This window comes from Hyperolius riggenbachi, chromosome 2 (assembly GCF_040937935.1).
Source record: "Hyperolius riggenbachi isolate aHypRig1 chromosome 2, aHypRig1.pri, whole genome shotgun sequence".
Classification (NCBI taxonomy): Eukaryota; Metazoa; Chordata; class Amphibia; order Anura; family Hyperoliidae; genus Hyperolius; species Hyperolius riggenbachi.
Genome location: NC_090647.1, coordinates 281,817,641 through 281,833,687, shown reverse-complemented (window position 1 = coordinate 281,833,687; position 16,047 = coordinate 281,817,641). Strand labels below are relative to the sequence as shown.

Sequence of the window (16,047 nt, the reverse complement as noted above, 5' to 3'; positions counted from 1 at the left end):
ATACCACAGCCCAAAGGCTGTGGTAAAATCAAAGTTGCAATGTGGAGGGAAAGAAAGATACATACTTACCGCTTCCCTCGTTCCCTGCCGATGGGTCCCGCTCATCTGTTACAGCTCCCGGTACCGACCCGACTCTCCTGACCCTTCACCCGGACATACTGTGCTGCGCATGCGCAGTATGTCACTATACTCTTCGCTTCTGCCGTCGCATCGTGACGGCAGAAGTACGGACACTCCCCCGCCTCCTCCTCTCCCAGCGTGTGCGCTCCAATCTAAAGCTAGCGTGACATGCTAGCTGGAGTTCGCACTGGGACAATCGATGTGGAGAGAGCGGAGGGGGGAATAAGTTAAAAAAAAAACACACTGCCGGCTGGAGGGAGCGAGTGAGTGGGCGGGCGAGTGGGCGGGCAGGCAGCGAGTGGGCGGCGAGCAGGCAGCGGCAGTACAGCCCAAGCATTCTGTACATAGATGCAATGACATCTATGGTACAGCAAGAAAATTATCCCCACATTTATCTCTGCATATGTGCATGTATATACATGTGTGTATATACACACACATGTATATACATGCACATATGCAGAGATAAATGTGGGGATAATTTTCTTGCTGTACCATAGATGTCATTGCATCTATGTACAGAATGCTTGGGCTGTACTGCCGCTGCCTGCTCGCCGCCCACTCGCTGCCTGCCCGCCCACTCGCCCGCCCACTCACTCGCTCCCTTCCTCACTCGCTCCCTCCCTCCAGCCGGCAGTGTGTTTTTTTTTAACTTATTCCGCTCTCTCCACATCGATTGTCCCAGTGTGAACTCCAGCTAGCATGTCACGCTAGCTTTAGATTGGAGCGCACACGCTGGGAGAGGAGGAGGCGGGGGAGTGTCCGTACTTCTGCCGTCACGATGCGACGGCAGAAGCGAAGAGTATAGTGACATACTGCGCATGCGCAGCACAGTATGTCCGGGTGAAGGGTCAGGAGAGTCGGGTCGGTACCGGGAGCTGTAACAGATGAGCGGGACCCATCGGCAGGGAACGAGGGAAGCAGTAAGTATGTATCTTTCTTTCCCTCCACATTGCAACTTTGATTTTACCACAGCCTTTGGGCTGTGGTATCCTTTAAGGAAAACAATGAAGCCTGGTAGGAAGGGGTCAAACTGTTGTTTAAACTAGTAACTAAAATACAACTATGGTGAATAATAGTTTCTGTTTTAAAACTTAAATAAAAGTTAATGGGTATCTGGTGATTTTTGATGAGTCAGCACTGTGTTCAATTCACAAAGGATGTTTTATGCAAAAGCCTTTATTTCCGCCTGATTCACATTCACCATTTGGTAAATTTACCCTTTGATAAATATCAACTATCTAAATTGTTTTCAAGAGATAACTATCAAATAAGTAATGTATGATAATTTCAATTCACAAAAACATAACATAAAAAAAAATTCATCACATTGTCCAGTCGCAGCTAATTGTATCCTGTTAGTCAGAGGGCACTTAGCAGAAGTGATCAGAAATAAGTAGTCAGTGAGGAGATAGGAGGGGGCAGCAGCCAGACTCTGCTTGTGTGCACAGAGCTCACCTCCCTCCTGTGCTGCTGAGATATTACCTCTTTATGGCTAGTCCTCCAGCTCAACAGTATTCTCTTTCTGACAAAACTTAGCTGTAATGCTGGATACACACGGTTTGTTCCCGCGCTTGATTCCCGTCAATGCGCCGCTCGATTCGGTTCGATGGATCGTTAGGTCGATTTGCCATACTTTACATGGCAATCGACCTAAAAATCATGGGAGATGCGCTCGGAAATGTTCGGGAATAATCGATTCGTCGGGAATCGAGCGGCGCGTTCGATGCGGGAACGAACCGTGTGTATTCAGCATTAGACTGAGGGGGGAGGGATCAGAAACAGACTGACAAGTATGAATTCACATGAACTGACAAGTAATCCAGTCCCCACACATTTATGATGTACTAAAGTGAACTGGAAAACTGTCCTATGGTCTGAAAGAAAACTGAAATTCTTTTATGGAAATCATGGATCTCGCTTCTTCCAGCCTTAAAAGGAGAATCATTCAGCTTGTCATTAGTGCACAGTTAAAAATACAGAATTTGTGATTGTATGGGGGAGCATTAATGCAAATGAGCAGCTTTCACATCTAGGAAGCAGAGCTGTGGAGTCGGGGCAATTTTGGGTAGTTTGAAGTTTCATAAACAGAGGAGTCAAGAATCGGATGATCTTTGTACCAAATGCACAGCCCTGGTAAGTATTAGACTAAGGAGTCGGAGCTATTATGGGTACCTGAACTTGGAGTTGGAGTCGGTGGTTTTATAAAATGAGGAGTCGGAGTTTGAGTTGGATGATTTGTGTACCCACTCCACAGCCCTGCTGGGAAGGCACCATTAAAGGAGTTTAATTAAAAAAACAACCATACTATACCGTAATGAAGTAGTGAGAATAGTAATGATTCAAGATAAAGTTAAAAAATAATGTGTTTTGCCATCCTGTGCCCTCGTAGTCACTCACTGCTGCTTCAGTCCCCCGCTGGGGGAATTTACGCATTGAACCAGTAATGCGTAAAAATGTATGTGTTAATGTTCCTGCACTAGCGGGAATGCGTAAAAATGTACGCAATGCGGCCCGCCGACCTCCGAGGTCGGGAAGCTGCCAGCAGGGGACTGGAGCAGCAGTGAGTGACTACGAGGGCACAGGATGGCTGCATGGGGCTGGTAGAAGCCCCAGGTAAGTGAAACTCGTTTTTTTTATTTTGCTTGAACCTTCCCTTTAAAATGTATAAATTGAAAATGAAGTCCAATGGCAAGTCTTCTTACCGACAGACTGTGTATGAGTATATTCTGGCCAAAGAGGAGGAAACATGCAGGCATTTATGACAAGAAGAGATCCCTTTTAGTCAGCAGAATCATGGTTGCATCATCCAAACTGAATCTTTGGCTCCCCTCATGTGTTTTAAATTACTTAGAACCATGTATACAATACAGTAACATTAATAAAATTGTGTAATAAAAAAACAGTACTGAATGTTTTATACAGGAAGACAACTTTGCATCTCTGAAACATTGTAACTAGAGTGGTTTGTAAGTAGGGGACTATCTGTATATAGTGTATATACTGTATGTGATGTTATCTTATAACTGTTCAAACAGAATACATCCATATCAAAGGCTCATAAATCTAAGGGAGTAGTACCACTTATCTATAATTTTTTCAGGAAATAACAGAACAGAAGCAGCTTTTGTCAAATTATGCAACCTCCTGTAGGCATGGCATATAACATATTATGCAATTCTATAAAGCATGGCATTTTCAGAATGTACAATCATGGTAGCCTTACCACCAGTATATTAAAAGTAATGGGCAACTCTGCTAATCTCCTCAGGGTCTTCAGAAGCTGCAGAAGAAAAACACAGAAGTAAATGTTACACATGTTGGGATATCATCACTAATTAAAACAGCAATAGAGAAGAACAGGGGCAAACGCAGGATTTTTAAGGGGCGGATTCCTGAAAGGTCCAGAAGCACTTATGTCCTCGAGTGCTTCTGAATACAGGTGGCTCCATACTGCCTATTCACAAAAGTGCGCTGGCGTATTACGGAGCTGCCTATCTTTGGAAGTACTCAAAGACACGAGTGTTTCTGAGGGCTTCTGGTAGCAGCAAATTTGAACGGGGGACAGCGCTGGCACAACTCCCCGAGAGAGGAACGGGAGATAGACTTAGTTTGGACAATTCAGTGGAATATGCCACGTAGCGTCACATAGCGCAAGCAATACCCATATGATGCAGGGATATATGCATCTGCGGAAGATGGCGGCGCTATATAAATACTAAATAATATTAATTTGCCTCACCAGGATTGCACTTTTATTTAGCTTTCCTGTATGACAAGAAGACACAGCCAGCTCTAGGGGAAGAGGGAAACAAAGGTGAATGAAGGAGGCTGGTGCACACCAAGAGGGCTTCTGAGCGTTTTTCAAATCAACAGTGATTTGAAAAGCGCTTGGCTAATGTTACCCTATGACAGTGTTCTCACAGCAGCGTTGTGATTTTTTCAAAATCACAAGTATACTGCATGTAGCATTTTTTTGAGCAATTCATTCAGAAATCACTCTGAAAATCATTTCACAAAATTGCACTCACTAATTGCTAGCAATTGCTATTGTGATTTTGGCGTGCATTAGCCCAGTAAGAGGAGGAGTGGAGAGAGACTGAGAATAGCCTGAGATGGAGCAGAGAGCTTATCTGTATTGCAGTCCCACATCACACTGAGGCTACTTGCCTGTAATAGGACTCATGTCCCTGCCAGTCTCTCACACAAGTCAGAAAGCAGCCCTCCTGGAGTCTTGGGACTGTCAAAAACTTTTCACCTTGTTTAACACCTTATCCACACATGCAGTCATTATAACAATGAGGAGAGACCAGACAGATGTTTGTTCACGGACCCTCCAGGCAAGCTCTGCATCATGCTGTGTATATTTACCAGCTTGCCTGCCCTCTAATTGCACTTTTTACAGCTAGCCTAGTGTTTCACCTGAATACACCAGACACAAATCTCTGAATGAAAGGCTGTCTGGGGGGAGATTGCCCCCCTTCCAGCCAGCACTAGGGGAAGGAGGAAAACAATGGTGAATGCAGAGTATCTGTATTGCAGTCCCACATCACACAGGCTACTTGCATGTAATGTGTCTCCTGTCCCTGCCAGCCATATCCAAAAAAGCTTTGTTGGCAGGACCAAATACATTTAGCATTGCCAAAGCAAAAACAAAACATTAACAACATAGTGGGGGGGATTGTGGGAATAGGGGAATGATATAGGTATACCGTCCATAGGGGTGTGGAGGATGTAAGGGATGGTCAGCCTCTCACACAAGCTGCAGGCAGCCCTCCTGGAGTTTAGGGCCTGTCAAAACTTTTCAACCTGTGAAATACCTTTTGTAGCTGTCTACATGCAGTCTTTACAATAGTGAAAGAGCTGAGTTTTTCTCACAGTCCCTGCAGGAGGCAAGCCTTTACCAGCTTACCCGCTTCAGCGATTTCAGGGAATTTTTTTTAAAGGTACAGGAGTCTCAGGGGGGTGTTCCATACATCCGGAAGCCCCATCTGAATACGCCAGTGAAGAAGATTACATAGCGATCTAGTATGAAAAAGCCACATTCATCAAGTTCAACCTCTCCAGTCTAAGGCTCCCTGCACACTGCAAATCCGTTTTCTGATTCTGATTCTGTTTCCGATTTTCAATTACGATTTTACCTGCATACATTCAACTGAAAAACGGATCAAAAAACCCAGCATACAGTAAAGATTAAAAATCTGAATCGGAAGTGGAGGTAAAAACCAAGGCTGTGGAGTCGGTCCAAAAATCCACCGACTCCGACTCCTCAGTTTAGGATTCCACCGACTCGACTCCTCGACTCCGACTCCTCTAATTCGCATATTACAATTTTGTTGATTAACAGTATGTAACGTGACATTCGTCTCTTAACTGCCAATGCTTAGGAATTTTACAAGACAACTAAAGTGAGAAGGATATGTAGACTACTATATTTATTCCCTTTAGACTAAAACTAGTCCTTAGTAAGAGTACTTGTAAAAGGTACAGACCGGAACAAAGAACATCTATCAGGCCCTAGGCAATGTAACTGTGGGTACATGTAAGAATGATGTGCAGGTACTCTGCAGGGGAAGGAGGGGATTCTTCCTCTATTACACATTCTTCATGCACAATCTGAACCAGGTTTATGGGTGATAGACAACACCTCTGTGTTCAATGTGCACAACATTCTCAGTGGATTCGCTGCAGCTCTGTGGAGAGTGCAAATGTAGAGTATAGTACTACTGTGTACCAAAGTAAACCTGAGACAGATAAAATTAAAGTTTTATACATACCTGGGGCTTCCTCCAGCCCCCTTCAGGCTAGTCAGTCCCTCGCTGTCCTCCTTCGCCACCTGGATCTTCTGCTATGAGTCCAGGTACTTGAGCTAGTCTGGTGTAGTGCGCATGCACACACTCTGCTGCTGGGGGCATACTACACCTGCGCAGCACTATTGCGCAGGTGCAGAATGCTCCTGGCTGTGGAAGCGGCACATAGCCAGACTGCTCTGACTGGCTGAATTACCGGGACTCATAACAGAAGATCCAGGTGGTGGAGGTGGACAGCGAGGGACTGATTAGCCTGAAGGGGGCTGGAGGAAGCCCCAGGTATGTATAACACTCTTCTTTTCATCCGTCTCAGGTACCCTTTAATTTGTAGTCACCAAACCAAACTTTAACAACATATCAAATTATTTGATTTCATGAGCAAAGAGAGTGCATAAATTTGCATAAACCAGCATCAATGCAGAATTATTTCCATCTCATTGACCATCTCTATTAGTGACACGGCTACACATCAGGCTTTATTCTTACAGCATAGACATTATTTAGTATATATAAGAGATTCCTGTGTACACATCATATATACTGTACAGTCACAATCAGATATGTAAATCTGACTTTAAAAATACGGGGACTGCTTTATTGAAGCAGCACAAGTAACTCATTTTGATTGGTTTATTTCATTTTTGTGGACTGAGAACAGCTACTACTGTATATATACATTATTTTTAATTACTATTATCTGAGAAATAAAACATTTTATCATATTTTCTATTTTAATTACAGTTACAAATTCATTAGGAGTTGGAGTCGGAGTATTTTTTCCCGACTCCGACTCCAGGCACCCAAAATTGCTCTGACTCCGACTCCACAGCCCTGGTAAAAACCGATTAAAAAGCGGAATCGGAAATGCATGCCGTGTGCAAGAGGCCTAACGGCGGTAATACACTGGTCGATGTGGCCAACAGACAGATGCCTCTTCTATCATTATCTGATAAACGAGGGATCTTTCTGGCGGAATCCCTCCACACACACAGTGCACAGGTTTTCAACAGATTTCAGCATGAAGCATTGTTCGGAAACAGATTAGACATGCTGGAAGTTTTCAATCGATTGAACAGTCAATCTGACAGAAAATTTGCATTATGTTCAAAAGCCTTAAAGTGCTTATCACGCTGGCTGATGAGTTGGCCTATAAAAAAAATTGGTCTATACACACAGGGGTCAAATCCCCCAGTTTCACCTTATTTGGGATCAGTGGAAAAAACGTAAATAAACTCCAGCCTTTTAATCTAATATGCCTACTTCACCATTGCATGTCAGTGACGTGACACTTTATATCCTAAATTGCGGTTATACAACAGCACCTGCAATTTATGAGTCACTCACTGTCATACTCTAAAGCTGGCCATACACTGGCCCGATTTGCCGCCGTTTCGACAGCAGATTCGATCACTGGGCGCTAAACGCACCCGCCGATCCGATTTCCTCCCGAAATCGGATCGGTCTGTCGATCGCGCCGTGTGGGAAATTACAGTCGATCGCCCGCGGGTAGGAAGCGCGTCGCTAGCGGCGGCCGATCCGATACAGGTATACATTACCTGACGCTGGCTCCCGGGCATCTTCTCCGCGCTGCACCGCTCTGTTCCTGCTTCCATCCCAGCGTACATTAACTTCCTGTGTCACTCCAGTGACCAGGAAGTTCAAATAGAGGGCGCTCTATCTGAACTTCCTGGTCACGGAGTGACACAGTGTACGCCGGGATGCGGTGCAGGATGCTGGGATGTGGTGCAGCGCAGAGAAGAGGACCCGGAGCCAGCTTCAGGTAATGTATACGGGGGGGGGGGGGGGGGGGGGGGGGGGGAGGGTTTCAGGCTGAAATCGATTCACAATCTGTTTGCAGTAAAGGCAGCCATACGATCCCTCTCTGATCTGATTCGATCAGATAGGGATCTATCAGTTGGTCGATCTAATGGCTAATCGACCAGTGTATGGCTACCTTAAGTGATATTTCTCCCTTACTGCTTCCTATTGTACTTAAAACTGCATCTGACAGGTTTACTCACTCCTTCATGCTATACTTTGTTGTTATTAATGAAAATGCCTTACCTGTTGACATTTCTTGGTATGTAGAATTTGAGTGTTAGATATGTGGCCTCTATACTTGGTCTGTGCCTATGTTTACATTTATAACTGCTCCTTTTATTAATTATTCTTCTTGTGATTGCAGTACTTGCCTGTACATGTATTATATGCTTAATAAACTTTATTGGTAAAAAAAGAAAAAGTGCTTATCACGCTAGCAAATGCTTTTTATAAACATCAATGTGATTGTGAAGTTTTTGCCATATCTGTAGCCATTTGTATTTATGTCTCCCTGTCCTGCTCCATACCATTTGAATACAAATACAGTAAATGAGGTATACTAATAGCAATAAGGATGATAAGTGAATATAAACCTCAAAAATGTAACTCCTTTCCGACCGCCTAACGCAGATAGGCGTCGGGAAGGTGGCAGCCCCAGGACCACCTAACGCCAAAAGGCATCAAGTCCTGGGTCGGGGTTTTGCAGGGGATCCGCTCTAACATCAGTCTACCAGCAACGATCGCCAACTATTCACATTGTGCAGCGCTGCGATCTATGGCAGCGCTCTACTGGGGACTGCCGTGTCACTTGGCTGTCCCCTGGGGAGGCTCAGAGAGCTCTCATAGGCTGATGTCTATGAGAGCTGATCACTGTGATTGGCTGGTGGGAGGAGGGAGGGATTAGAGAAAAATGTAAAGAAAATTATAGAAATTTAATAAAAATGTAATCATAATTAAATTAATAGTAATAAAAAAAAACAAGCTGCAGCAACGATCAGAGCCCACCAACCGAAAGCTGTGTTGGTGGGCAGAAGGGGAGGGGGGAATTCATTTGTGTGCTCGGTCTCAGGGGAAAGAAAGAAAGAAAGAAAGAAAGAAAGAAAGAAAGAAAGAAAGAAAGAAAGAAAGAAAGAAAGGGTACAAGAAGGTGGCCATATACTGTACCTTTTTCAGATGGCCATGCATAATTCTTTTGTAATTTATAAAAAACATCTGGCAATGGACTCTCATTCTTCACATACCAGCGAGAACTGATAACATCTCTCTTTTATGAATTGGGCCATACATCACAGAGCACAGACCAACGGGATCCAGAAGAGGTAATGAGACTTTGCAACAAACATTTCCAGCCCCACTGCCCCCTAACCCTGGAAAACACTACCCCCAAAGAAAGTGTAAAGTGTGTGTCATGCCCGTCACAACCAGGACTATGTGACTTCTTTGCAATTCTGTAAAAGTTGTCAGAGATATAAATAACAAAAGATTAAAAAAAAAATACAAAGAGTAAATTGTTAAATTCTTGTCACTAACTGTCCCTCTCAGTTTCACAATCCCTACAAAAGTTAACCTACCAATATGTTTTTGGGACAAAAAAAAGGGAACCCCATACAGAAACCGAAAACATACAAACTCGATGCACATAATTTCTTTGCAAGAATTGAACTTGTACCCTGGGGTGATATAAAGCTTAGGTCTATATTGCTTAAAGAAAAGAAAAAAAAGAAAATTAGTAATAATATCAAACATTTTACAAAATAATAAATTTTAAAATAAAAGTTTGAGAAAAATGTTCAACCCCCCCCCATCCCCCCGGAAGAAGCCGGCAAAACTGTTGGGAGCCGCACTCTCTTGGGATGCCATGCCGCCCTACTACCTCATTGTGGAACAAGGATGTATAATGACTCTCACCATCCAGTCGGTCGTGCCGCTTGTGGTTGCATACTCAGGCCGACACTGCAATTCCCTGTGTCCCTGGCTAAACACCCTAAGGGCTGGAACCCACTAAAGCGATTTTTTGAGCGTTTAGGGAGCGAATCAAAGTGCTAGCGATTTCCCTAAACGCTCAGCTAATGTCAATGGATGGGCCAAATTCCACTGTAGCGATTGCGATTAGCAAAATTGCAAACACAAGACATGCAGCATTTTTGAGCGTTAGCGGTTTGAGTTAGCGTTTCTGCAATATAAAGTATATAAACGCCGGCATAATCGCTCATGAATCTCTATACAGATTAATTTTGCTAGCGTTTTTAAAATTACTGCACACTGCCAAAAAAATTAAATGAAAGGACCAATCAGAATCAAAAACGCTAATCGCAAATCGTTACACACTCACTGGCAAAACACTTACACTTTTTAAAATCGCTACCAAAATAGTGAAAACACTCATGAAATTGCGTACAAAACGCGCTTTGTAGTGGGTTCCAGGCCTTACTGTGGATTCCTCGCACCATCTAGCTGCCTGAAACAATCCACTTAAACAGATGGGCCATTCTGTGCGCCCTCTACAGCTACTACAGTACTGATCTAGACAATTCATCTTATGATCTGCGGGACTCTGGTGGGACAGTTACATAGTTATTTGGGTTGAAAAAAGACATACGTCCATCGAGTTCAACCAGAGAACAAAGTACAACACCAGACTGCTCCCTCACATATCCCTGTTGATCCAGAGGAAGGCGAAAAACCCTTACAAGGTATGGTCCAATTAGCCCCAAAAGGGAAAAAATTCCTTCCCGACTTCAGATGGCAATCAGATAAAATCCCTGGTTTAACATCATTAGGCATTACCTAGTAATTGTAGCCATGGATGTCTTTCAACGCAAGGAAAGCATCTAAGCCCCCTTTAAATGCAGGTATAGAGTTTGCCATAACGACTTCCTGTGGCAATGCATTCCACATCTTAATCACTCTTACTGTAAAGAACCCTTTCCTAAATAAATGCTAAAACGTTTTTCCTCCATGCGCAGATCATGTCCTCTAGTCCTTTGAGAAGGCCTAGGGACAAAAAGCTCATCCGCCAAGCTTTTCTATTGCCCTCTGATGTATTTATACGTTAATTAGATCCCGTCTAAGGCGTCTTTTCTCTAGACTAAATAAACCCAGTTTATCTAACCCTTCTTGGTAAGTGAGGCCTTCCATCCCACGTATCAATTTTGTAGCTCGTCTCTGCACCTGCTCTAAAGCTGCAATATCTTTCCTGTAATGTGGTGCCCAGAACTGAATTCCATATTCCAGAAGTGGCCTTACTAGAGAGTTAAACGGGGGCAATATTATGCTAGCATCTCAAGTTTTTATTTCCCTTTTAATGCATCCCAAAATTTTGTTAGTTTTAGCTGCAGTGGCTTGGCATTGAGTGCGATTATTTAACTTGTTGTCGATGAGTACTCCTAAGTCCTTCTCCAAGTTTGATGTCCCCAACTGTATCCCATTTATTTTGTATGGTGCTAGACCATTGGTACGACCAAAATGCATGACTTTACATTTTTCAACATTGAATTTCATCTGCCATTTATGTGCCCATATAGCCATCCTATCCAGATCCTGTTGCAATATGTCCCCATCTTCCTGAGAGTTGATGATTCTGCACAATTTTCCTATCATCTGCAAAAATAGCAACATTGCTCACTACTGCATCTACTAGGTCATTAATAAATAAATTGAAGAGCACTGAACCCAGTACATACCCCTGTGGGACCCCACTGCTAAGTCTCCCATTTTGAGTATGATCCATTGACCACAGCTCTTTTTTTTTCTGTGCATTAGCCAGTTCCCTATCCATGCACACAGACTCTTCCCTAGTCCTTGCATCCTCAACTTTTGCACCAGACTTTTGTGGGGAACAGTGTTGAAGGCCTTTGCAAAGTCCAAGTATATCACATCTACAGCATTCCCAATATCCACATTAGCGTTCACTACCTCATAAAAGCTGAGCATGTTAGTCAAACAGGACCTGTCTTTAGCGAACCCATGTTAATGCTGAGAAATAAGATTGTTTTCTACTATGACGTCATGTATAGTATCTTTTAGTAACCCCTCAAATAGTTTGCATAGAACTGATGTTAAGCTTACAGGTCTATATTTTCCTGGATCTGATTTTTTGCCCTTCCTAAATAATGGGAAAACGTGGGCTGTACGCCAATCCACTTGGACAGTTGAAAGAGAGTCACAAAAGATAATATAAAGGGGTTTATCTATAACTGAACTTAATTCCCTTAGGACCCGAGGATGCATGCCACCTGGGCCAGGTGCCTTGTCTATGTTTAATTTATTTACTCTTGCCTTTATTTCTTCCTGCGTTAAGTATTTAATATTACAGTTGGAAGATTGAGACTCTTCTGCCTCTGTAATTTGCAACCGTGATGTTTCCCTTGTGAAGACAGAAGCAAAGAAAGCATTTAATAACTTCGCCGTACCTTGGTCATCCACCATTGAGTTCCTACCCTCATCCTTTAGGGGTCCAATACAGTCAACCTTTTTTTTTTTTTTTTTTTTTAGAGTTGATGTACTTGTAAAAGTTTTTGGGGATTAGATTTGATACCCCTAGCGATTATATTTTCAGCTTCAATCTTTGCCAGCCTAATTCCTTTTTTACAATTTTTATTGCACTCCTTATAAATGTTTAATGCAGCCTCGGTCCCCTCCTGTTTTAGGACCTTATAGGCATTCTTTTTCCTCTTCATTTTATCTCTAACCTTTCTATTCATCCATAGAGGCCTTTTTTTATTCCTAGATATTTTGTTTCCATATGGGATACACATACTTCAATATTGATTGAGAGTAAGTTTAAAAGCTTGCCATTTCCCTTCAGTGTCCACCCCTTGTAGTACATTATCCCAGTTCACCAAACTTAGTGCCTGCCTGAGTTGATTGAACTTTGCTTTTCTAAAATTCATAGTTTTAGTGGTCCCGCTGCCCCGTGGCCTATCAGTCACCAGATCAAACGTTATGTTGTGATCACTATTTCCCAAATGTTCTTGAACCTGCACATTTGATACATTATCTGGTCTATTAGAAATGATCTTGCCAATTTCATATGCACATGCAGTGCTCATGTATTTATTACCTGCTGCTGAACTGTGGTGACTAACTTTGTTCTGCTACTTGTCTGCATATTGCAGTGTAGCTCCTGCTTTGCTTCAAAGGCTAATAACACACTGAGCTTGTTGAATGGAGTCTGCATTTGGTAGCAATATTGCTTCAAGCAAACACAAGATCAGTGTTCTCCCCAGGCTCTTTGGGGAGCACCCGGCTAATTTTGGTGAGAGCTCGGCTGTCATCGGCCTGCCTCCTCCTATGCGATAAGCACCGACCCTGTATTCTCCCGTGTCACCCACCCAGCTACTTTTTCATGCCACCCGGCTCGAAAAAAATTTCCAGGGAGAACACTGAAGATCCCTGAAAGCTATGCTATTGCCTGGATTCTAGGTCTCCCAGGACTTTAAACTTGTTTGGCAGATTGGTCATTATGGTGTGCATGAGAGATTTGCTGTGTTTATGGTGGGGTGGCCCTCCCATGCGCTTTTATTTTCTAATTTTTTTTATAGTTATTTTTTGATACTAATAAATTATTTTCAATATAAGTTTTAGGCTTTTCGAACAGTTAATATACGATACCTATTGTGATACACAAGGTGGACAACTTTTTCCACATCCACTCCCTGGTATTTAAAATGTCAGGAAAACTACACATCTCTCCGGCAGCTGCTGGAGAGATACGTAGAGGGTGGAATGCTCTTGCGCAGACTGGCCGCGACTGGCTGAAGTTACGGGACCCGGTATCAAAAGAGGGAGAAGACTGAGGACAGCAGTCTGGGAGTGATCCATGCGCATGGGGCTGGAGAAAGCACCAGGTATGTATAATACAATAACATTTCTATAGCGCTTTTCTCCCATAGGACTCAAAGCGCTTAGGCTCTCGCAGTTTCAGTAATTGGTAGTAGGATGAAGTATTCACACAACAAAAGTTACCGTATATTTCTGCAAATGCCAAACTGAACAGGTGGGTTTTCAGTCTGGATTTAAACACGTCCAGGGATGGAGCTGTCCTGATCTATTGAGGTAAGGCGTTCCAAAACGTAGGGGCAGCATGACAGAAGGCTCTGGGACCAAAAGTTTCAAAGTGGACTCTGGGTATGACTAGATTATTAGAACCTGTGGATCTGAGAATGCGGGGAATGCTACACAGCTGCAACGTATCTTTCATGTATCCAGGGCCCAGATTATTCAGGGATTTAAATGTCAGTAGGCCAATCTTGAATAGGACCCTGCATTCTATAGGTAGCCAGTGAAGGGAGTGCATGACTGGCGTTATGTGGCAGTGACTGGGTTGGTTGGTTAGCAGTCTGGCAGCAGTATTCTGTATCAGCTGTAGGCGGTACAAAACCTTTTTTGGAAGGCCAGTGTAGAGAGCATTGCAGTAGTCCAGTCGGGAGGTAATGAAGCATGAACTAAAGTTGGTAGATCTTCTGGGGGGCATGAGGTGCTTGATTTTTGCGATGTTCTTAAAGGGATACTGTAAGAGGGTCGGGGGAAAATGAGTTGAACTTACCCGTGGCTTCTAATGGTCCCTTGCAGATATCCTGTGCCCGCGCAGCCACTCAACGATGCTCCAGCCCCGCCTCCAGGTCACTTCTGGAATTTCAGACTTTAAAGTCTGAAAACCACTGTGCCTGCGTTGCCGTGTCCTCGCTCCTGCTGATGTCACCAGGAGCGTACTGCGCAGGCACGGACCATACTGGGCCTGTGAAGTACGCTCCTGGTGACATCAGCGGGAGATAGGACACGGCAACGCAGGCACAGTGGTTTTCAGACTTTAAAGTCTGAAATTCCAGAAGTGAACTGGAGGGCCGGAGCACCTGTGAGTGGCTGCACGGGCACAGGATGTCTGCGGGGGACCATTAGACGCCACGGATAAGTTCAACTCATTTTCCCCCGACCCCCTACAGTATTCCTTTAAGGTGAAAATAGGATTATTTCACCACAGCAGAGATGCGAGTTCTGAGGTTTAAATCCCCATCAATTAGAACTCCCAGGCTACGCACATGATCAGAGCTGCGTAGATCCGTGCCTCCAATTCCCAGTGGTGAAGACTGCAAAGTTAAGTTGTTTTGTTGTCACGTGCTGCCATCCGATCAGAAGGACTTCAGTTTTGTCTGCATTCAGTTTCAGCCAGTTGTCATTCATCCATTGCTGTAGTTCACCTAAGCAGGCGTTTATAGTTAGAGTCGGGTCTGTCACACCAGGCTTGAAGGAAAGATATAGTTGGGTGTCGTCTGCATAGCAGTGGTATGTCAGGCCATGTTTTTGGATTAGTTTTCCAAGCGGTAACATGTAAATCGTGAAAAGCAGGGCAGAGAGGATTGAGCCCTGGGGCACCCCATACTTAAGAGGTACAGGTGTGGACAGGAAGGGCCCCATAGACACTTTTTGGGTTCTGCCACTCAAGAAGGATTGGAACCACTGAAGAACTATGCCATCAATGCCACAGTATTCCTGTAGCCCGTTTATCAAGATGTCATGGTCAACTGTATCAAAGGCTGCAGAAAAGTCTAGGTCTATAAATCTTTTAGTTAGACCTGTCTCTGGCACACTTTAAAGGACCACTATTGCAAAACTTAAATAAAAAAATAAAAGAAAAAGAAAATTTATACTGAAGAGAACGCTAGTAGAAACCTAGTAGAAGGGATCGTGAAGGGTTAAGAATTAGTTAAAACTAAATCACCCTGCTGTTCACACATTCATGACAGCGCGAATGTGAGAGGAGCTTACCAACGGAGGCTGTACTCCGGGCTGCGTGTATATGCCTGGCTAAACTTATGAGACAGTTTTACTACTAGTTGAAATGCAAGTTAAAGCAGTTAAAACCTGACAGAACCGACAGGTTTTGGACTCATCCATCTCTTAGGACCCGTTTCCATTACATGCGGGGGAATGCGGCTACATAGTCGCATCGCGGCGCAGGTGTCCTGAAACCATTGCACAGCAATGGAATAGTTTTCATTGCATGCATAGCGTGGAGCGTTCCGAGAATCTGCAGCATGCTGCAGATTCAAGCACAGCGGCATCTGCCCGCCGTCCCCTCCATGCACTTCCGCATCTTCGATGTGGAAGTAACGCGAATGGCAGTGGAAGTGATGCGATGCGACGAGGTAGCAGCATTCACATTGCTTCAGCAATGGGAAAGGGCCCTTAATGGGGGTTTCTCAGGATTTTCTTTTCCTGAACAGTTTACCCTTCCTGGCAGTAAAAGCCACGCAGGAGGATTTCTCAGGCTCTGCTGGGCAGATTTGCATAATTT

General features: G+C 43.9%; 1 protein-coding gene across 1 annotated transcript in view; it reads right to left on the bottom strand.

Moving 5' to 3' along the window:
- Positions 1–16,047, bottom strand: part of ELOA (elongin A) — a 69,273-nt gene that overhangs the window by 36,703 nt on the left and 16,523 nt on the right. Inside the window, exon 2 of the mRNA XM_068268800.1 lies at positions 3,347–3,403. Coding sequence (XP_068124901.1) covers positions 3,347–3,403 — 57 coding nt within the window. The remainder of the gene's footprint in view (positions 1–3,346; positions 3,404–16,047) is intronic.